General features: G+C 40.4%; 1 protein-coding gene and 1 long non-coding RNA gene across 3 annotated transcripts in view; one reads left to right on the plus strand and one right to left on the minus strand.

Moving 5' to 3' along the window:
• The window catches only part of HAPLN1 (hyaluronan and proteoglycan link protein 1), a 61,600-nt gene that overhangs the window by 19,750 nt on the left and 17,882 nt on the right, over positions 1-23,968 (minus strand). For both annotated transcript variants that reach the window (XM_080973032.1, XM_080973033.1), the window contains one exon: positions 2,626-2,751. In XM_080973032.1, the coding sequence (XP_080829158.1) occupies positions 2,626-2,725 (100 nt within the window). In that variant the 5' untranslated portion in view covers positions 2,726-2,751. The remainder of the gene's footprint in view (positions 1-2,625; positions 2,752-23,968) is intronic.
• Positions 1,741-13,566, plus strand: LOC308458476. Its single transcript, XR_013977458.1, has 3 exons — positions 1,741-1,826; positions 2,036-2,214; positions 10,886-13,566. It is a non-coding gene; the product is annotated as an uncharacterized lncRNA (long non-coding RNA).

A 23,968-nucleotide genomic window follows, 5' to 3' on the forward strand; every position in this document is an offset into this window, starting at 1 on the left:
CCATGTGACATGCCTGGACCATAGGATTGTTCTGTCCATCCTTGGTATTAAATACTCACTGGCACTTGAATTTCTTAAAAAACAACCCCCCCCCCAAAAGCCCACAATAATTGTAATTATGCTGTGAAAAACCACTGGCTACAACCTAGTCACAAAGTCCTCTCAGAATCTACAACACTATAGAAGTACTTTTGGGAAATTATCAAGTGGTATATGCTAAAAACTGAGGGATGCAAATTATTAAAGAGAAGATTTCACTTGTGTGCTGCTGCTACATTCAGTGTTCATAATTCCCCCACATCTGGAGCCCTGCCTTCTCTTGCATCTGATCATGCAGGTCCTTCCCTATATTAGCACACTGTTCAAGGCTACTCTCCCCTAGATTATTCTCTGACATTCCCTACCACTAAGATCTACTTCCTTTTGGTTAGTTGCCTAGTGTTAAGCTGCCCTTTACACCCTTTTTTTGTTTAGCAAACAAGTGGCACCTTGAAGGTTAGCACATTTTAATGGCGTGAATGGCATGAATTTTTGTGTCCACTTCATCAGATACAGAAAGTGTTAACCTCAGTTCCAGGTACACCACCCATGGATTGTAAGCAGCAAGTTCAGGGGGAAATGCAATGCAGAAAATGTCACACAGAGTCCATTCAATTCAATTAAAATAAAGACGTGTCCCTTCACAACAGCAACGATAAGTAATAACACAATCTGCTTAACAGTGTTGTTAATTAACATTGATGGACAGGAAACCATTGTTTCTGTTCAGACCCATAGTGCCTGGTATTCTTGATGAATTGGATTTCAGTGGCTTCACACTGGTGTCTTCCTTTGAAATGTGCTTATTCAAGTTTGGTTATCTTAAAGACCAGTAACTGAGAATCCTGGTAGGCTACAATGTTCTCCTAATAGATTCTTTTATTTAGCTGAACCTCTGTGTTAGTCAGTGGGCAGCTTAAAATGTTATCAATGTGTACAAGTGAGCCATGAACAGTTAATCATAAAAAAGGAGAATAAGTCTACCACTCTGTTTCTTTTTCAGAAGCCCTTTGTATGGGGGAAGGGTATAGACTGAGCCACAGGATTGGGGCTGAATGGTGTGAGAACTAAAGTTTTATGGACACCCTGAAAGTTCTGTATTTGTACCTGTGCACTGTCACTGGGAATACTACCAGATAAATTCCAACTGCTGTAGCTTTGCTTCAGAAGCAGCTCTTTTGTGTTTTATTACTAACCAAGGGTTCAGCAGTAGTTTGCTGTTTGAAAGGGATGTTGCAAAGAGGCAACAAGGTTTCCTGATAGAATTAAAACAGAAGTGCTGTCACTTGCAAAGCCTTTTATTATATCCCTCTTCCCTAATTCCTTCAGAGAAGGTCATGGTTTAAGTTCATAGTGAGGACATGCTCTGAGGTATAAGTAACACATCTACACTAACAAATTAAAAACAACATATTTAAAAATGTGTTATACATCAAGTGTTTAGAAAGTTTCCTTTGCTCAAGAGGCACGTGCTGATATCAAGTTATGGTCCAAAAAGAAATATTATCAACTAGACAACACCTGCAAAGGAAAGAGCTAAATTCTTCAGAATGAACCAGTTAATACACACTAAAAAGGCCATTGCTATTGTATTTTGATTTACACCTTCTTTTAACCACTCATCTTGCACTCCTTTCCAGTGTCACTTTCCATTACCACACCAATCCGGTGCAATTTCTTTTTTGACCTTGAAGATAGTGTCTGGTGCCTGGAGACTCTCGGCTCCTGAAATCTTCACTGAGAGAACTGCAAATGCTAAACCTTTCTTGGTGTCAAAATGTAGTGTGGTGCGTGTTTATAAAAAGTGCAAACACTGTGGGGATTTTTTGGTTGTTGTTTTTTAAGTAGCATGGAACCTCCAAACTTTAAATGGCACCCATGGGCTGCGTTATTTAAGTTGTCAAAATTGGATGTATACAAATGAAAGAAGCTATAGATGTATTTTATTCTGCCTGTCATTTTTGCATAAATAAATGTTTTGGCTTGCTTCATACAGGATGACCCTCAACTGCTAAAACTGGAGCTGAAAAACAGCTGCATTGCACTGCAGCCTCAAAGCTTCATACAGCCAGCTGAAAGCTTTAGAATTCAAATGGATATACACGATTATGCAGAGGGACAACATACCACTGTATATGAGTGAAAGCTATGGGAAAAAAGCATCTATTTGTTGAGGTAAGTCACTTTTTATACTGCTTGAGTTTTCAACTGATGCCTCATTTTTCAATACAGTGTCTTAATAACCAGTCATTTACCTGTGAAAGGGAAGTCTTTGCTTATATGATGTGTTTTAGATCATATTTTTTCTGCAGTAAGGCCAATACTTTTCTGGCTAAACTAATTGCTTGCTTGCTTCTTTCAATATGCATGCACTCTTATTTTAACAAATACTCTTTCTGTCTCAGAAATAGTCATTAGATTGCACACTGAAAAAAATGCATTTCAGATTTAAAAGCAGGTTTCATTGCTCAGAGTACAATAATGCAGCACAGCAGCAAGCTATCTAATCTTTTTTAAAAAAAGATGCAAGTCATAAAATTTCAGCATAACATCACAAGTGCAGCTTAAATTCCTTTTTTAACTTACCGTGGATGTGAATAATTCTGTCATGCTCCAGTGTGAAGTTGGCAGCATGATGATCAGCCCAGCAGAAAGAAATCAACACCAGGAAAAGTAGACTCTTCATCTTTTATAGCTCAGGAATCTTCTTTACTGTAAGAGTACCACATACAAAGAAGCTGGTGAAATTTGGAAAGCTTAACAGTGATGCAATGCACAACTTGTTACAGCCCATCATTTTCTCATTGCTCTATGAAAATTTAACCCACTGTGCTTGAAAAGTTAGCAGTGAGTGACTTTTCAAGCAGCATTTTAAAGTTAATCCTCTTATTAGAGAGTTAGCTGCAGAGACTATTAACTGATGCTTAATTGAGATAGGCTTGCAGTTGAATAACTTTGTCCATTAAAAGTATAATAAGAATTGAAATAACGCAATAATCTTCTCCAAATGCTAAAATAAGCAATGGTTGTGATTCTTAAATGCATAGTGGACTTTGGTTTGCTGAATTTATTTTCTTTAAACAATCATGTTCTATATCTCTCCGATATAGTATGTATTACACACACACACACACACACACACACACACACACACACACTAGCATAGGGTGTAATGTCTTCGTCAAACCTAAGGAGCATAGAGGCTGACCAATAAAGGCATACTTTTTTTCAGGTACACACTTACCATTTTAGAGTCTACAGTGAAATGTTGAAAACCATGCACAAAGTAGGTTAGAGTTGCATGTGCTGCCACTGCAGTTGCCCTGATTGATTTTTCATTCATTTCTATCTAGAATGCTGACGCACTAAATTGTGTGCCAGGTAGGGTCTCTGCAGTCAGCAGAGCTGCTGAGCGCTGCAGGGGAAATCTTTGCCAGCCTCAGAGTAGTAATTAGGCAAATGAAGACCCGAAATAGATGAGAGGACACAAAATGCAAGGGCTCTGATGCAGAAGGTTCAGCCTGTCATCTTCTCTAGAGGCATCATTTTCATAACTAGGCATTCACTGTTCTTTTCAAATGTGCTTGGAAATAATTTATTGTGGCCAGAATAGATTCAGCCGATAAAAAAGAACAAGGCCGATACAATCTGCATCAAAACTTAGGGAGTATCTGCACTTAGGGTGCAGAGCAAAACTACAGATCAAAGCCTCGTTAAATTTGGAGGCAAAGAAGCTCCATCAGAATCTTATTCTAGTCCAGATTTTACAGACTATGTCTGCATTCGCTCCCAGCTGTTTTGCAGGCTAACATGAGCTGCTGATCTTGCAAATACAGCAAAGGCTGTTTGCAGTCGAATGCCATGGCCTGTACACTGCAATGGCATCCCGAGCCAATCTATGATGTACTGCTGCAGGAGCATACTGGCAGCATTGCTGCACTGGCAGTAATCACTATAACTCACAGCAGCTGGGCACAGAGCAAAAATTACAGAGGGAAGTCTTGAGGCAATGTGAATTCCATTTCAACCTCTGGGGAACTGGCTGCATCAGTAGAAGCCTGTCTACTTAATATATTTGGTACTAGGAAAACTTAGAAAGCTGCAGCTGCCAGCCAATAGAGTGCAATGATTTTGCCCACTTTGCTAAGTGCCCTGATCCAATGGCATGTGTATAGAGTAGTTGGGATAATGTATGTGTAGTCCTGGACAGAAAATTGATCATAGCGCTGACCAACATTCCACAAAGAGGAGGGAACAATTTATTTGAGCTGTAGGACCTAAGATTCCATCAGTGCCATGTTATATATATATATGGCTACTCACCTAGCTAGGGTGCACGAAAGCTCACAGGGGTCAGGTTGGTGACCTTTGTGTATTCCTGACATCCATGGAGGGGCTTATCTGAATTGGAGTGCTCAGGTATGCTCTGTGATTAAGAGAGATGTGCTTAGCTAGAGAGAGACAGAGCAATGTATGTGGGGTCTGTGTCCATGTGTCATCTGTCAGAGGGAGAGATGCAATTGGGCAGAGAAAGACGGAGAAATGTACAGGTGGTCTGTAGGGTTGGGTGATATATCAATATATCATCCAAAACCGCTTTGAAGTCCATATCATGATAACAGTTTCACAATTTTCGACCTGGCAATATATCGTGATGTGTCTGTGTGCATGGGCTACGCAAAAATCACAATGTGGAAAAACCGTGAAGCCAGCTGGCGCTTCTCTCGATTCCTGCCTCCCATGTTAACTCTGCCAGCTCAGCTTACCCCTGCCTCATGCAAGGGGCAGCAAATCACAAGAGTAGGTGCTGGCAAAAAATCACGATACAGGGAAAGCCATGAAGCCAGCCAAAGCCACTACACAGCTCTATCGTTATTTCAGGCATTGTAATATATTGGTATATTGGAATGTTAAGCTGGTGATATATCACAATGTTGAAAACCAGATATTGCTTGGCCCTAGTAGTCTGTAAGGGGTAGGGGTGGGGAAGGAAGGCATATCATTGAGGTCTATGAGAGAAGGAGAGATGTTTGTGTGCAGTGTGTGCAAGAGACAGTATGGTGTGCCCATCTTGTACACTTTCCCCTGGTCCTGGGGGATGCTCCCTTTTGTCATTAGTCAATAACAGCATCATTCTCTCCGTGTGTAATTACACATTGTGCATTTAATTGCTGCGACTTGGCCAAAGATCACATGTAATGAAGGGCAGGATATGAATCAAACAAACAAAATCCTCATGCAATAAATACTTCAAATTTCTCCTCCATTCACTTCTTTTAGGACAATTCCAACAGTCCTGTGACTGTTAGAAGAACAGAAGTGGTTCTCTCAAGGACGTATCGATCAACACTAGTTTATTTTAGATGCTGCAGGTCGTATTTACGGTACCGTATTTATCACATTCTCAACTGACTGGCAGCCTAAGGAATTGCAACAGAATTGAGAAAACATTTGGGATGGCCTATTCCAAAGGACCCCTTGATTTGAATACAAGAGGTCTGACTCACTATCCCATGTAGGAAAAGTTTTACAATTTTATAAATTGGCTTTAATTGGTTTTGCTTTGCCAAGAGACACAATGTTTGAAAGACGTCTCATTTTCCATTACAGTCACTGATTTTTATGCCAATGATAGCTACAGAGGGTCTAAAACACAGTGAGGACTTAATGGGGCATGCCAAACTAGATAGATTTCTGACACTATATGTTTACCAGGGGTACATTCCTGCTTGAATTGATAATGGGCAAGGGCTGTTAAGAGGCGTAGAAAACCTCTCCCTTTATTTCTGCACACTATTCTGTTTTGCATTACAATCATTGTGCTCTCAGAAATCTATGGAAAGTCTGCAGAATGCCTCAAGGGCCCTTGTTTTTCCCAGCAACTTTTGCACATGAGGAAGTTCTTTCCCCTCATAAAAACAACTTGCACAAACTGATGTAGATTATACAAGCAGGCTACTTCATGCAAGTTGTCATAGACAAACACACGCATGATTTGGTTGGGTGCACAACAACTTCCACATCTGCATGAGTACATGCACAGTTCAAGAAAAATTGTATCTGCAAGCAAATGCACAGAAACTGTTTTGTAAAGTTCCAGGTACAGGCTCAAGAAAAATTGGAAGTTGATTATGGGGTGTAATACGCCGATTACACCCATATTCAGCTTACACTCTCACACTTTTTTCCAATGGAAAGTTCTCTAGCTGTTCATTCTTCATATGCTTTTTTCAAATGATGTTTTGCTTGCTAATTATGTAAGTCAAATTAAATGTTCCTTGCCTCTGTATGTTGTTTTGATTTACTGTGGGAAAGATTCATCGCACTGTTACTGAGATGTCGGTAGACACAATATTTTATATACAATGCTAATGGATTTTGATTTTTTTTTAAAAAAAATCAAAGATAAGTAGGATGAATCAGACTAAACAAGACATTGAAACCTGGATTACTTTTTTGGTTGCATTTTCAGAATGGTAGAAATAGACAATGAAAATAGGTAGATAGGGCACTGGGTTTCAATATTTTTTAATTGATGGCTGATATATTTTCTTTTTGTGTTTTGTACATTGTCCTAAGGTCCTTTGGAGGAAGAGCAATTCATAAATATTATAAGTAAATAAAATATAACATTGGGTGGCTTTAACAAGCAAAAAAGAAAATAGGAGTTGGCCCAAAGAATAGGAAAATAAAAAGAAGAGGCAAGAACACCTTAAATTGGTGTTCTTAAAATTGGAAGTTGATTATGGGGTGTAATACGCCGATTACACCCATATTCAGCTTACACTCTCACACTTTTTTCCAATGGAAAGTTCTCTAGCTGTTCATTCTTCATATGCTTTTTTCAAATGATGTTTTATCAGATCAGTGTTGCCATGCAAGGCAATGCAAAATTAATGTTACCTCCTGAAAATACTAGAAGTCAAAATGCATTGGCCATATTATATACCAGGTCTACAATTCTTTGAGCACCAGTTTGAGATCTTTCCTCTACCTTTGGTTTGACCTTGACCAAATCACTTGGCATCTCTATTTTAATTTCCCTTGGGTGGTATTCAACAAGCTTTACTCAGAATACACCCACAGAAATTAATGAATATTACTGAATTAGCTTTATTAATTTCAGTAGGTCTAGGTAAAGGTAAAGGTACCCCTGCCCGTACGGGCCAGTCTTGCCAGACTCTAGGGTTGTGCGCTCATCTCACTCTGTAGGCCGGGAGCCAGCGCTGTCCGCAGACACTTCCGGGTCACGTGGCCAGCGTGACAAGCTGCATCTGGCGAGCCAGCGCAGCACACGGAACGCCGTTTACCTTCCCGCTGGTAAGCGGTCCCTATTTATCTACTTGCACCCGGGGGTGCTTTCGAACTGCTAGGTTGGCAGGCGCTGGGACCGAACGACGGGAGCGCACCCCGCCGCGGGGATTCGAACCGCCGACCATGTGATCGGCAAGTCCTAGGCGCTGAGGTTTTACCCACAGCGCCACCCGCGTCCCTTTGGTTTGACCTTGACCAAATCACTTGGCATCTCTATTTTAATTTCCCTTGGGTGGTATTCAACAAGCTTTACTCAGAATACACCCACAGAAATTAATGAATATTACTGAATTAGCTTTATTAATTTCAGTAGGTCTACACGGAGTAAAACTTAATTGAATTCCACCTGTCTTTGATGACAACACATTTTTGGCATGAAAATTTGAAACGGAAGAATAATTGAAGGCCATAGTTTGCAGCCAGCATATAAGAGGAGTTCCCATTGATAACATGTTTACTATTGAACCATTAATTATCGAGTGGCAGTCTTACATTGCACTTACTCAGTCAATATATCATTAGAGTTGTCTCAGCCTTTAATTTTTACAGAATTAAGGATGGATTTCTTTTTATAAAAACTTATTGTAAATTTTCTGTATGTCCAATTCATAAATCACAGCATGGAAAGTAAATGGAGGAAAGCCAGTTTTTCTTGTGAGGACAGTAGCAATTTATATCGACAGCTTTGATTTTCATTTGATGGCCTTATAATCCACATCATGACTGCTCTGGGATTTTCCTCATTCAGTTATTGCAGGTAATACGATGCCGCCTAGTCAATTCAGCACTTGTGTGGTAGAAGTAATAACCGTAAGAAGTCCAGCCTGTTGATATAATGCAGAGGTTGGCAACCTTATCCGAGGATGGGCCAGTCGATGCTCTGTCCATCAGAGGATGGGCTGGACCGTGTGTGTGTGCACACTCTTCTGGGTCGGAGCTGTGTGCGTGCACACACGCTATTTCCGGTGCACATCCGGGTTGGAGGAGCACCCGTGTGCATGCACACAGGCGCCATCAACCTAGAAGCCAGTCCCTGCACTGCGCTGCACCATGCCACTCTGGTAAGAATGGGTGCAGGGGCGGCGGCGGGGGGGGGGGGCGGCAAGGGTCGCCATGGGCTAGTTAGACAAGCCTTGTGGGCCGCTACCAGCTCATGGGCCTTAGGTTGCCGACCCCTGATATAATGTAATGTTGGTGCAGATATTTTCAGGTCTACACAGTGACATTTTGCAATCCAAAAATAATGGCTGCATATATTTGAAAATGCTTTATGTGAATCTTGGTAAACAGCTCTACAACACTCTCACAAGCTTTAGTCAGGTGCACAAGCAGTTATGGATAATGTGATCACTCAGGAGCAAGATATGTGGGAGAGTCATTTGCATCCATTAGTTTAGTGTTTGCATCCAAACTGATTCCTCTTGGAGTCATTCATGAACACAAACTGTTCTATTAGACTTCACTCTTAATTTTACAATGGAAGCTAGGAGGAGAAACAGGAACACTTGTTTTTATTTGATAATTTGTGTAGCAGTGATTTGGTAACTCTAAAAAACCATGGACAAATTTTGAAATGATGCCTTTATGAAAGATAAAAATGTTAACACAGATACAGGGTTTTTTTTGGTGGAAGATCTGTTGCTTCAGTAGCATTGCTTCTCTTTCCTAAAACAAACATGAGACTCTCTAATAACCAGGGTATAATGTACTGTAATCTCTCCTAATTCAACTTTTCTACTTACCCTGCCTCTTTCTAAAAGTGAAAGGGCACACAAGTTTTTCTGACATACTTTATTTAATAGTGCATTGTGTGTGGTTGTTTATTTACTCGCTGTCCACAGTCCCACTGTATTCAATGTTGTTTATTCCTAGGTAGCTTTCAAGCCTAAAATTCCTGCCTAGATATTTAATCTAGTTGAGAGCTATTAGTTTGCTTTCTTGAGGTCGGGTGACATTTTGTTCCTACAGGAGCACCTAATTCTACTAAACATCAGTGCAGTATTTTGCGCGTCGAGGTCCCCAAGACACCCCCCAAAGAAAAACACAATTGACACTTAATTTTTGTTTAAGGTTTTTGGCATAATTTTGGCCCCAACTTTATTCAAATTACAGCGATGTGAGTGGTTGCTTAGGCATTGGTAGCACTAACTGACCCCGCCTGGGGACAGCTCTGACATTCGCACCCCCCGCGAAGTCAGCAAGGGTAAGTCACCTGGGGAGAGAGACGGGACTGGGAACCATGCCTCACCTCTCCCCAGAATGCTCCCAGGGGCTTGCGTGGCCCTAGCCCCTTGCCAGGGGGTTTCGGACAAAAGCATGGGGAGCCCCTGGGTTCCTTTAACGGAAAACCCTTGAAGCAGCAGCTGCAGCAGCATTTTAGAGGGGCAGGCACAGCCGAATCCATACCCCTCCGCCAACCAATTCCAAGACCAATGCCTAACCACAAACCTTACAAGTTGTGACGATTTGCTACGCAGTAGGCAAAAACCAAGTGGCACACACTAATCAGCCAAATGGACAAAATTCCTACCAGGCCCCTGCCCCAAAGCAGACGACCCCATGACAGGCATAGCAAGGTCAAGCAAACAGCCTAAAATTAGGGAAGGGAGGGCAGGTGATCCGAAGTAAGCAGCGAAAAGAGGAAGTTCCTCGCTGCGAGCATTGTATTTAACAAATAGGGCTGTCAATCAACAAATGGCAACATCTAGATTTCCCCAGTAACAGCCCGCCCCTGCTTAAAGGATGGGCAAACCATTTGCCTAGTAACAGTGAGGTGTCTTGTCAGCCCCGCCCGCAACCTGTCCTCTCCATGAGGGAGAACACACTTTAACATGAAATACAACTTCCTCTAGGAAATATTTATTTTTCAAAAAATAGTAGGATTCAGCACTTTTGAAAAGGATTACAGGATTTTTGGAGGGAAAGGCTTTTTGCTCAAGATTTTAAGAGTGTTTCAAAAATTGCTTCTTGTATAGAAATGCAAATCCCACCCACAACACAGTACAGTGAATCACAGTAGAAACAATATTTATGAAATATTCTGAGATTTATGCTGAGTTAATGGTTCCCATAATTAAGTGATTCTAGCAAAGTGGAAAATTGTTACATTGGTTCACTCAACTACAGAGCAGAGCCCTTACTCATGCTACTATTCCTGCATTGCATGGGGTTGAACTAGATATCCTCACCCTTCCAACTCTACCATTCCAGCTCTACACCCTTCCAACTCTACTCTGAAATGTTAAGTACTACAGAGCATAATTCTTATGTTTTTATTATTATACCTTGCCACCTATCCTTTTAGAAGACATATTTACATTTTGGAATGTGATATTCACAAGATCATAATAGTATATTATATCATTGTCCATATGTCTTTTGAAGTACTTCTGTTATGCACCCTTATAATATTGCTGGAATATTGTAAGTTCATAAGAGGTAAATAGTCTTCACACCAAAGAAGACTAATGAATTGATATTTTAGTTTATTTTAGGCAAGACTAAAACTATCATCATAATTCTTGTTCTGCAGACAAAGAAGACCAGCAGTCTTACTATTCAAGGAAGAATTCAAGATATTTTTTAAAACCACAATACACAATCCATTTTAATAAGGTATTAATCAATTGCATGGAGGGTAATCTTTGTGACTGGATCTCATCTCTTTTGTGTGAAGTTGGAGGAGGAGGAAGAGAAAAGGGTCTACTGCATCTGTGTCATCACTCCCATTGCCTCAAAATCCCTCCAGGTTCCCTTTACAAATCTAAGACTGCATACATGGGGAAGGAAGTATGTGGGGAGACAGTCACCCCACCTGAGAAGACCACAGAGATTTCACAGGAGAGGCAATACAGCCTGAAGCTATGGACTTTTTCTGCCGTTGTCTTTTGTGTGGTGCAAGCTCCAAAGGAAGAAGTAGCAGAAAACCATAATGTGGCTTCGCTGGAGTTGCCTGACCAGGAACAGGAAGAAAGCCACAAGGAGATTTGGTGCTAATTATGGAGAAAGTGCACTGCATGCTTTATATTCAGGAAGTCATAATAGAGAAATCAATGTCATTGATTCTAATACTGAAGCCAAAGGTAGGAACAAGGAAGATGCCTGCAATAACCTAAAGTATCCTGAGCTGCTGTTGGAAATGATGCTCTTAGTATGTTTTTCCATCTAATGCAAGAACCAGACAATGTTGTTAAGGATGTGGAAAACTATTTCTTGAACAAGTATTGTTCTTGAAGAATAGTTGATCCCATCTCAGTTATTGCGGGTAAAGAATTTTCTTAGCCATCAGGACCAGCTAACTCAAGAAAGACACCTCTACATCAAACTGAATTACATGAACCAGATACTTTAATATTCTTTTCAAGGTTCTGTTTTGCTCTTGACTGGCTGGCCAAGTGAGCAAAGATACGTTATTTAAAAATATAAGAAAAACTCATTGCAATGAGAGAAGCTGTGTAAGTTAACCCAAGATACTGAGATGCAATTGAATACTCTTCACAGACACTAGAGAAGATAGTGTTGATAATAAAGCCTTGGCTATATGCACAGCACAGAGACAGAAAAGTGTAACAGATTCAGCAATCTTGGCTTTGTTCATTCATAAGTTCCACTTGTAAACCGAAAAGGATTTTATAAAAACTTATGACATTTATGGCTTATCAGTCAAATGCCCCTGATAAAATATTGCTAGCCAAGCAGCAAAAATCAGCATGATTACTCAACAAAGCTTAGAAACCCAAAAAATCCTGGACATTTCAGTAGCTTTTGTCTAACTGCTCATCAGTTGTTTTGAAAGACGCAGAAGAGAGTCTATCCTTCAAAAGAGGCTTCAAACATTAGAAACACAAGCTAAACATAAACATCTATATTCCAATTCAATTAAAAAGTGGCAGTGAAAACAAATGAAACTCTGCCTTGAAACCTATGTTGATTCTGCATGTTACCTTTATGCCACCCTGATCTGCTATATTGGGCTCAGTTAGAATACTTTTTTTGTTATGGTTATGAAGCTTCCATAGTGGACTGATACTTACTCCATTAGCTAACAGAAGAAAATGACTCTGATCTCTGCTGCTCTCTAGAAAAGGTAAGCAAACATTTATAGGTAGCATTGGTCCTTAGGCAATCGGCTTTGGCTCATCTTGCCCTGTACTATTTCTGTAGGTGAAATATAGGAACATAGTGATATAGATTTGGCCTAACAACGTCCTATCAGCCTGAATTCATGAACATCTCACAGCCACTCTAACTGCCTCTCTATCATCTTCAAGACTATTCTGGATGCAAGCCTTCAAAGTCCAATGATTACTTGCACGGAGTCTTGGATGCCTGAAACTTTGATAAAATATCTTATAAATCTCTACCCAATGTCTTCCTCCTACAGAAACTGGATCCAACAAAGAAGTATTTGTAACAAAGATTTTGCTATGTCTGGCCAAACTCCAGAAGAAAGATACAACAAAAAGATTTCTGAGGGAAAAAATAGAATTTTTCTCAGAAAAATTATTACACGTCATGTGCATGGAAGTTGCCAAACCAATTAACCAGCTAGAAGGATTACTGTTAATAGCACCAGTTTTCCTATACCTTGATATTGCTGGATAGCTTTGATGAACTGCAAAAGCATTTTTAGTTTGCTTTCTGTTGCCACCCTGGAACTTTTCTTTATTAGTGCCACTTTGCTTTCTACGATTCCTTGCAAATGAAGGAAAACAACTTTTCTGCTTGTATATGTTGATAATATAATTTGGTTACTGAGAACAAACAAGATTGTACAAAAACAAGATTGGGTGCGGGCCTGGACAGGACATAGGTGTCCTGACTGTGACAAAGGTGACCTGTGTGCTTGCTTGATTAACAACTGTTGGGAACTTCAAGGTCCCTGCTCTCCCTTCTTATGGTCTTTGTACTGGACCTGGAGACTCCAATAGAGAGCATTCCATGTCAAGAAGGAGGGCAAGTGGGCACTCTATCAAATGACAGGGCAGGAATTACATGGAGCAGGGCCTTTTCACTGGTGGTGTCCATTGTATGCCTCACTCTTCCCAGACCTGCTATCTTTTGGCCTGTATTTTGGAGCTTTATAATTTAGGAAGAGTTTGGAAGAACTGGTTGACAAGTCTTATCAGTTGCTGACGTATGAGCGGATTTGATTTGCTGCTATTCTGGGCTTCTGGTGCATCAGGGTTTACACCAGCATAATAGAGTTGGCCAGGATGCCAGAAGGGATACAGTTACAGATAGGTAGCCGTGTTGGTCTGCCATAGTCAAAATAAAAAAATCCTTCCAGTAGCACCTTTAAGACCAACTAAGTTAGTTAACTAACTTAGTTGGTCTTAAAGGTGCTACTGGAAGGATTTTTTTATTTTGAGAAGGGATACAGTTTATGAGCTTTGTCCATTATCTGCACAGCAGTACTCTGAATGGTGACACCAGGGACCTAGAAGGTGCAGGGCTTGTCATTCCAACCCCTGCACAGTCTCATCAAGGCTGACCTTAAGGCAATTGGAGCAATTGAGCCAAATTGGGCCCCACAGGCCACTCCTAAGGAGGCCCCTGTACCAGGGCAATCTAGATGGATTTTATTTATATCTATAAGATTTTGCAGACTTTGGCTGTGAACTGGGGCCCTACCAAAAAAAAAATTTTTTTTTTAAAAATTCAAGCTGCGTCCCACTGCTTCAAATTGGACCCCATTGGCTAGCCCTGAGTCTCATAGTTGCTGGGCCTGAGTTGCCCTGCCCTTGCATGAAGTCTTGGGTTTGCAATTTTGGGAGAGGGGAGACTGCGGCACTGGGGAGAGGGCAGGTTGGTGAGGCCTGCTAGACTTAGAGGCCCTAGGCTTCAGCCTACTTAGCCTATACATAAATCCGGCACTGGACCTAGCCCTGTCTGAAGGGTCTATTAAAGACATGGCTATCTAAATACATATTTTTGAGTGGGTTTCTATTCTGAATAATATTTGCCAGCTAGATGCACTGTGGTATGAATGGGGATATGAAATACCTGCCATAGGAACAGCATACTTAGTGGCACTTCACTAGAGATTTAATGCTGTTTGGTGATACAAATGGGTGATACAGAAATAGTGACCCTGTGAAGGTTTGTGTGATTAACATGTGGAAATGTTATTTGTGCCATTTGGTTACCATCAGCAGAATGTGGCTGAATTATAGACTCCAAAACCATGTTGTAGAACCTTGTCCAGAATATGGGACAACTGGCTAAATACACCTCAGGTCACCAAGTCTGGCAAAGAGCACTGGAGAACAGAGGATTTATTATTATTATTATTATTATTATTATTATTATTGCACTCTGTTAACCTTCTGCTGTGGTTTTTCTCACCTTGAAAAACACTTGGTACATGTTGCAAATGGCACCAGCAAGAGAAAAATTATAAGGCCTAAGTTTTGTGTAGTTCCCAGGTAAACAATTTAGTCACACAACGTTCCACCAAGGGTGAAAATAAATAAGAAACTTCCTGTCTGGGTGTGACAGAATGAAAAGCACTCACAAGAAAATCCCAAATGGGCAAAGCACATCTGTTTACATGTGTATGTGTGCCTCTGACTAGGGGAGCTTAAAAGACCTTCTTAACAAAGTGTATTGGTTCTGAATACTCAACAGGGAAAAAATGCAGACACATTATTTAATGAAGTGGAATATTCATACAGCAATAAGCAAAATCTTTCCCAAGTGTCAAAGAATGTTATAGATTATCATTGTTTTAGTTCTGATGCATGGCTAAGCTACATTATTAATTGATACCTCAGATGAATCTATATTTGCCTGGGCTTCACCGATTGGCAGACTGAAGTATTGAAAATGCTAGGATATTTCCCAGTCTGTTAGAAAGAATCCTGGAATTTGGTAAATGATCCAAGACTTCTTGTTTATTAGAAAAGTATAAAGGACACTGATGCTTTTCTCCCCCAAAACAGTAAACTCAGAAACCCTACTCAGGTGTTCACTTCTATAGGTCCCCAGAACACCCTCTTCCATTGTTCCCTTCCCTGCTACAATGTATTGAAAAGTACTGTAGGTCTGAACAGGATATCTTGTTGTGTTAAGTGTAACATGCTCAGAATCTTTCACATGAATGGGAATCCTGCATGGTTGGGGGATCCATTCACATGGAGGTTGACAATACAACACACTAAAGCTTCCCCCTTCAGATCTTCCTACTCAAGATGTAAAGGGCTGCAGCTGCAGCCCATGAGAACAGGAATGGCTAACATGTATCCTACCTCCCTTCAAATCCCTGAACTGGTTAGAGAGATTTTTCCCTGGGGGAAATTCCTTGTTGCAAGCAAGACACCACTGATGATGCTAAAAATCTGAAGGGGAGACAATTGTGCACCTGTCTCCTAGAACAGATGGGATAAAAGTGTAGGGCACTCATGATGTGAAGAAGCGTGGCAGTGCTTCCGGCCTCACTTCTGACATCATATTCTTGGGCTAGAACAGCAGTATGACCCCACTTCTTGCTCTGTTTCTGGACTTCCTTTACACCATGTAATGTGTGAAGGGAACTCAAGTGTACACTGAAACACTTATGGCATTTACTCCATGAACTAGGAAGCTGAAGCTTTGTACACACACAGTCCAAGATACCCTTATTTCTGTAAAAGTCTGAAGGGGAGACATTTATGCAACAATTTCCTGAACTAGGAGACTTCTAATATAATTTGAAATGGTAACCATCAGTGCCAAATTTTCGCACAGGCTAGGTAAACTACAGCTCAAGGGCTCAGACTATGAGGGGCCTCTAAATACAACCTCACCAGCACTAGGTTTTACATTATAATGCACTTTTGGGAAAGGGGTACTGGTAATACTATGGGGCTTCTAAAACTTGACATAGCTTAGGGCCTCAGCATGTCTTAATCTGGCCCTAGATATCATACCTTCCAAGCCCTTCAGAAAGATAAAAGTTCCTACACACGTACAATACACACTGATAACTAGAGAAGTCTGAAAGGTAGACATTTGGCTCTCCCTAGAAATAGGAGACAAGAACTGTACCCCAAACACTATAGCTCTGTAAATGAAGTATTTTCAACATAAATCTAACAGGTTTCCAAAATTATTCTCAATATTCATCATTCTGCATTAATGGTAATGTAAGAAAACAGGGAACACCTTATCATGCAAATGTGTTTGCTTACACTATAGACATAACTAGCAGTTATTTTTAGAAGATGGTCACTTTGAAGACGAGAATGCATAGCAATGGAGAAAGAAGACTGGTACTCCTCAGCAGGCACAGATTTGGCCTCAGGACTTCCAACTGCATATTCCAGCACTATAATGTGTATAATAATTCTACATTATCTGTTATGTTGTGCTTATTAGGCCTTGATTATATCTTTATTAAATTGAAAAAAATCATATCCTTTTATCATTGTTGTGTTTTGTTCTTGTAAACGTAAACTTTCTTGCAAGAATATCTATTCTCATATGTATGGTAAACAAAAAACAAACCTACAAAACAGAATAAAAACGTATATGAGGGGGAAAGTGTTATTGTAATTTCTGTTCAAGATAATTTTACACATTATGCATGGGATTCAACTAAGTTTTATTCAGAGCAGATCCAGTGAAGTGAATGAACATGCCTAAATGAGGCCTACTGATTTCAATAGGCCTACTCTGGGTAAAAAAACCTGGTTGATTTTTCCTTGTCACAAGATCTACCCACTTTGGAAGAATGGCAGATGAAGGTGATGGACTATATGGAATTGGCAGAGATGACTGGCAGAATCCGAGACCAGGGAGAAGAGTCGGTGGAAGAAGATTGGAAGAAATTTAAAGACTATCTACAGAAATATTGTAAAATTAATGAATGATAGAATGATGTTGGATAGTAATTAAGTGGTTTCCAGCTGTAATGCTCTAAGAGAATATGAAAAAAAGGGTTATAAATGGGTTAAAATCTAATGGTAAGGATTTGTTGAACCAATAAATTGAAGTGGAATACAAAAAAGGGAGGTATGAGGAGGTCCGGGAAATAAGCTAAAGGAAAATAAGTAATGGAAAATATGTGTGTTTTTAACTGTTTTTATTTTGTATCTTTCTCTTTTTTTTCTTTTTCTTTTTTTCATTGGCACTGTAATATTTCAAAAAATCTCAATAAATATCTTATATATATATATAAAAACCTGGTTGAATAACAACCAGCTGCCATTTATATCAAGAGGGTAAATACATTGCTAGGACAGGTAGACATTTTGTAATACAAATATCAAATCAAATCAAATCTTGAGATGTCTCATAAAAGAAATCTGAGTACAATGGATATCTGTTATCATTTAAATGTGTGGTGGATATAAAGATGTGATAGTAAGCAAATAACGTGTACAGGCTCCTTGCCAACCTGCTAGGTTCTACAGAGGAGAACAATAGGCTGTTTCCCAAATAACGAAGTATTTCTCAGCTTCTACATGTCAGATTTGTACACACACGGTCCCACATATATTCTGCCAATCTAATTTATTCTAGGTAATGAATTTGATTATATCTGACTAAATGAACACCACTGAAAGTGAAGTTGTATTCTTTGTTCCTTTCTTCTAAAAGTAGGCACATATTTTTTTTTGCGGGGGCAGTGGGGTCTGCCATACTCCAGGAAGTTTCCAACAATTTGGGTAGCAGACAGCCTATGATCAAACACAGTAGCTGCATGTAAACGTTTGGAAGTCATGGATAAGACAAAGCAAGATCCTTGATTAAGATTCAGAGACCCCAGTAGAGCTATGCACATACAAGTATGCTGCATATGTACATTAATTCTCCCTGTGCAACTGGGAGCCTCTCACTTGTACTTCTATTTGAACATGCAGAGTGCATGTGCATATAATTGTTCAGATCTATGTAGGAGACACTGAGAGTGAGGATGGCAGGTCCCCCACTCTCCATGTTTACTGAACACCTGAAAGGGCTTGTTGAATGGAAAGTTGTCCTCCACCCCCCCACATCATCCATATTTAAACATTTGTAGCTGGCTGGATAAAATCATATGAAAAGCTGAAACATACTTTAATTTCATTTGCAAGCTCTTTAAGCAATGGAGTGATGTCGTTCTAAGATTTGGTCCACCAGCAAATGATTGTTAAGCTTGGGATCTACCAAACACAGAGCCAATATAGCATCACTGTCTGTTATATTCTGCTGGCACAGCAAGGATGTTTTATCACTAATGTGTAGGTTTGCTGAAGACTCAGCAGCTCATGTAAATATGCATCAACAGTTAATAGAATAATTGTTTTACAATCCTAGTGCATATTTATTAAAGCGTACTTGAGTGGAAGTGCTGACCTATCTGATTCTAAATTGTCGTATCTTTGCAATATTTAAATTAAATGCAAGCATCTTGCTTGGCCTAATGGTTTTGCTCTTGCGAGTAAGCATATGGCTTGGTGGAGCTGAGATAGCTTCAGTAATTATTATCAAAACTTGAACAAGATGTCTATTAGCTTGCAGTCTGGTGACATATTTTGTAGCATTCAGGCCTATGGATTACTATAGAAACCAGGCTGCAATGAGATTGTGGTGGAGGTTTTTTAAAATAAATAAATTGTGGAGTTATTTTGGAATTGTAGGTGCAAACACACATATGCCACCACCCAGGCCATGAGAACTGTGATTCCAATTTCCAAATCACAGAGCAGATCAAGTAGGGCAGGCACCCCCAAACTCAGCCCTCCAGATGTTTTGGGACTACACTCCCATCATCCCAAGCTAACAGGACCAGTGGTCAGGGGTGATGGGAATTGTAGTCCCAAAACATCTGGAGGGGCCGAGTTTGGGGATGCCTGAAGTAGGGTATCATGGTCATTTGTATCAAAAACCACTGAGAAATCAAGAAGTAGCAAGGTCATACGCCCCCTGACTTTCTCCTGAGATAGGTCACACATCAGAGCAAACAGCCATTTTGGTATGAAACCCAAGGCTCAACTCAGGACGAAACAAGTCAAGGTAATGCACACCTTCCAAGAATGTCTGAAGTTGAACAGCTACTGTATACAGTCGTACCTTGGAAGTGAAATGGAATCTGTTCCGGAAGTCTGTTCGACTTCCAAAATGTTCAGAAACCAAAGCGCGGCTTCTGATTGGCTGCAGGAAGCTCCTGCAGCCAGTCGGAAGCCGTAAAAAAGCCGTCAGATGTTCAGCTTCCAGAAATAGTTCACAAACTGGAACAGTCACTTCCGGGTTCGAGAACTAAGCTGCCCAAAAACCAAGGCACAACTGTAACTAAGGAATGTCCCTTTAGGGGGTGAAACTTAGTTTTTGAAATTTAGTACTTAAAAATATGTTTTTGGGGGGTGTGAATAATTTAAATATGCTATTATTTTTGTGATCTGACAAAATTGAGCTTGGTAAATCTACATTTGATTAAAAAGCACATAAACTGCTCTCGAAAAACCAAAGAATTGTAATTCTGCCTTCTGAAAATGCCAGGTAAGGCTATATAATAATAAGCAATAATAATAATATATAATATAACTGCAAGTACTTGACAATCATTTTACTTATTTTAATAATGATAAATAATATATCTGTGAGTACTTGACAATCATTATTATTAATTATTTCTATGCAATTTTAAACATATTGTACTTACCAAGCAAAACTAAATTATATTAATGTAAGCAAAACATCTTTTTTAATTTCAAGTCATGTTATAAATTTTTAGTACCCCACATTTTTGGAATTTTAAAGTTGAAAAATTCAACACACCCTACCGAATGACACAGGAGGTTGCAGGAGGTAGGAGAACTGGCAAAAATTTGGGGGGTAGAAGTGCTAGTGTAAACCCACCATCAGATACAAGAAGAAAGAGAAGAAGATGCCCCATGAACCAGAATATACATGACGGCATCATTTCAAGAGGAATGATCAGTGATGAAGTTGAAACAAAAGAAAGCGCTCTGACTTGGAGCACGTGTTTCCCAACAGATGGTATTTTTTAGGGATGGACTCCAAAATCCATTTGCATGCCTTGAGCCATAATGGCTGCATTCCCCAAAGCAGTGAAAATAGCATATTTGTCCTTAATCCAGATCAGTTAGAATCAACATGACTAACCTTAAGTATGCTTAAGTATGCAAGCTAGAGCACTTTGTGGATCACTACTTCAGGTTGCATATTCATAGTCTGGAGGACATAGCTCAGTTAGGTTCAATTTCTGGTTGATTCCAGTTAAAAAGCATCTCGGCTAGAAATGGCCATTACAAAATTTGGAACAAGGTGCTAACAGCATGCCGATGATGCTCAGCTCTGTTTCTCCAAAATATCTGAATCAGGAAACACCGTATAGGCCCTAGGCCAGTGTCTAGATCTACTGGTGGCCTGGATGTGGGGAAATAAACCAAGCTCATCTGAGCAACTGGCCAAATGCCCACCCTAGATGGGGTTGCACTCTTAGTGGAGAAGGTACACCAACTGGGGGTGCTCCTGGATCCAGCCTTGTCACTTGAGGCCCCAGCTTTGCCAAGCCAGCTAGTCCAACTTCTGCAGCCGTTCTTCAACTGGGGTAGAATGACCACAATATTTCAGGCATCGGATATTTCAAAAATGCAATGCACCATATGTGAGCCCTCCTTTGCAGCTAGGCTGGAAACTGCAGGTAGTGCAGAATACCACAGCATGATTGCTGAGAGGAGTCTTACCACAGCATATTACATCTCATAGAATCATATGATTGTAGAGTTGGAAGGGACCATGAGGGTCATCTAGTCCAACCCCTGCAATTCAGGAATCTTTTTCCCAAAGTGGGAAACCCTGAAATTAAGAGTCTCATGCTCTACCAACTGAACTCCACCCAACAATCTGCATGGCCTTGCCAATTTGCTGCTGGGCCTGGTTCAAGGTTTTACTATTAGCATAAAAAAGCCCACAACACCTTGGGAGCAGCTTGTTTGAAATATCACCTTGCCCCACAAGTGCTTTGATCTGTGTGAAACTTACACATTTAGAAGTGCCATATTATGTCCATTCTGTATCTGTTAGGAGTCCATCTCTCAGTGTGACAGCACTTAAGTCTTGGAAGTCCTATTCTACTCTTAGACAGGCACCCTAGCTATCATCTTAAAGGTAAAGGGACCCCTGACCATTAGGTCCAGTCGCAGATGACTCTGGGGTTGCGGCGCTCATCTCGCTTTACTGGCCGAGAGAGTCGGTGTACAGCTTCCAGGTCATGTGGCTAGCATGACTAAGCCACTTCTAGCGAACCAGAGCAGCGCACGGAAATGCCGTTTACCTTCCCACCAGAACGGTACCTGTTTATCTACTTGCACTTTGACGTGCTTTTGAACTGCTAGGTTGGCAGGAGCAGGGACCAAGCAACAGGAGCTCACCCCATCACGGGGATTCGAACCGCCAACCTTCTGATCGGCAAGTCCTAGGCTCTGTGGTTTAACCCACAGCACCACCTGCACCCGCTATCATCTTAGATATGTCCTAAAAACATTTTTTTTAAGAAAGTCTACACAGACACACACCAGTTATGAATTGTGGGTTTCTCTCTCTCAAAAAATGCTCCTTTTATTTGTATATTATTGATAATTATTTAATATTGTTTTATGTGTACCTCTCAGAGGTTGTTTAATTAAGAAGTTTATATAATTCTCTAAGCATATGTATATACACACATATTCTATTGTTTATGGACAAGTTAAAAAGCACCAGTAACAATATAAATCCTTGGAGGACTCCACTTCTTACATCCGTTTATTATGAGAACAATCCAGTTGATTCCTGTTCTTGCCTTTCTGTTTAACTAAGTTATCAACCAGTATCAATCCTCTTCTCCCATGATGACTGCTACATTTACTTCAGCGTATTTGGTTATCATAGGTGCCCAGGTTCTGCCCATGCAATCAAGGCCTCTTGAAGGAAGGGCTGGAACTCAGTGGTAGAGCATCTTCTTTGCAAGCAGAAAGCCTCAGGTTCATTCACTCTAGGGCTCAGAAAGACTCCTGCCTCAAACCCCACAGAGCTGCTGCCAGTCATTGTACAAAGAAATGAGCTAGATGAACCAACACTCTGACTTGGTATAAAGCAGCTTCCCATAAAAAGGTAAAGGACCCCTGACAGTTAAGTCCATTCACAAACGACTCTGGGATTGTGGCGCTCATCTGGCTTTACTGGCCGAGGGAGCCAGCGTTCATCTGCTTCCGCAGACAGTTTTCCAGGTCATATGGCCAGCATGACTAAGCCGCTTCTGGCAAAACCAGAGCAGCGCACGGAAACGCCGTTTACCTTCCCACCAGAATGGTACCTGTTTATCTACTTGCACTTTGAAGTGCTTTCAAACTGCTAGGTTGGCAGGAGCTGGGACTGAACAATGGGAGCTCACCCCATCATGGGGATTTGAACCACCATCCTTCTGATCGGCAAGTCCAAGGCTCAGTGGTTTACACCACAGCACCACCTATGTCCCACAATTTGCCATAATATGTATTATTATTTGTTGTTGTTATTTGCATTTTTATATGCATTTTTATATGCATTTTTACACATGTGTAAATCACATTTATCACATCTTAGAAAGGTATAATAAGCATTCCAGGAGAAAGAGAGTTAAGCAAGCCAGCCTCTGTATTCAGTATCCTGGAACAGCCAAGTGACCAACAGATAGTGCTGATCTGGTTTCTGTTCCTGCACCTTCACAATTAATGTTCCTTAACATTAACAAGTTCCTTTCTTCAGCACTGCCTGCCATATTGTCTTTGCTGGAGGCCATCATATCTCTACCTTTAGATAGAGTGATGATAGTTAATTGGCCCCAATGCAACCCTTCTTTCCCATTTTCATTCCTGCTCATCACATTTGCTTTCTTTAGCCAAAGCTCAGGCATCAAACACAGCATGATGCGCAGACCTGGTGTGATTCACTGAACCACCTGTTTCTTTTTCTACTTACCTTGATGGTAATGTTTCACAGTCTTTAGTACTGTATTGTTCTTTCTCCAAACTTTTTTTTGCTGGGAGGCTAGGTATTTCTTCTGCTTTTTCTCCAGCAGTGAAATACTGTAGCAGAATCTAATTTATTAGTATATTCCACACATCTATGCTTTCTTCTAGATAATATGATGTATCTTCTGCACTTTCATTTTGCTTTAACCTTGCTTGTTGTATACATTGTAGCAATGTGGTTTTAGGAGATTAGCACAAGGTGATAAAAACTAGCTCACCCAGGTGTGTCCCAAATGTAAATAGGAGATTAGGCTCTGCAAGTTTTCACTATATGGGATGCAGAGAATGATCTGCACTAGACAAGAGCTATAGCATATTGCTATCTAACCTTGAGCAAAATTGTCAGAAAAGGAATGCTGGAGACTGCAGTGCAGCTCTGCACCATTCTTTATGAATGGTTATGCCTAAGGATACAACGTGTGTGCATTAATTTACAGGACAAATGGCTACCAATACTGCTGAGGATCACAAGAACAGCCACTCTTTCCAAACGGGAATATCCTCACCCATATGACCTGCACACAAATGCTTTAATTTCCACCCTTCAATCAAATGATCCAGAAATGGCAAATTGCAGACACATTTGTTTCAAGGAAAGAGACTTCAACCCTAATTCACCCCTGCTAACGTGTCTA

The sequence above is a fragment of the Podarcis pityusensis genome (genome assembly GCF_964106645.2).
Source record: "Podarcis pityusensis genome assembly, chromosome: 11".
Lineage (NCBI taxonomy): Eukaryota > Metazoa > Chordata > Lepidosauria > Squamata > Lacertidae > Podarcis > Podarcis pityusensis.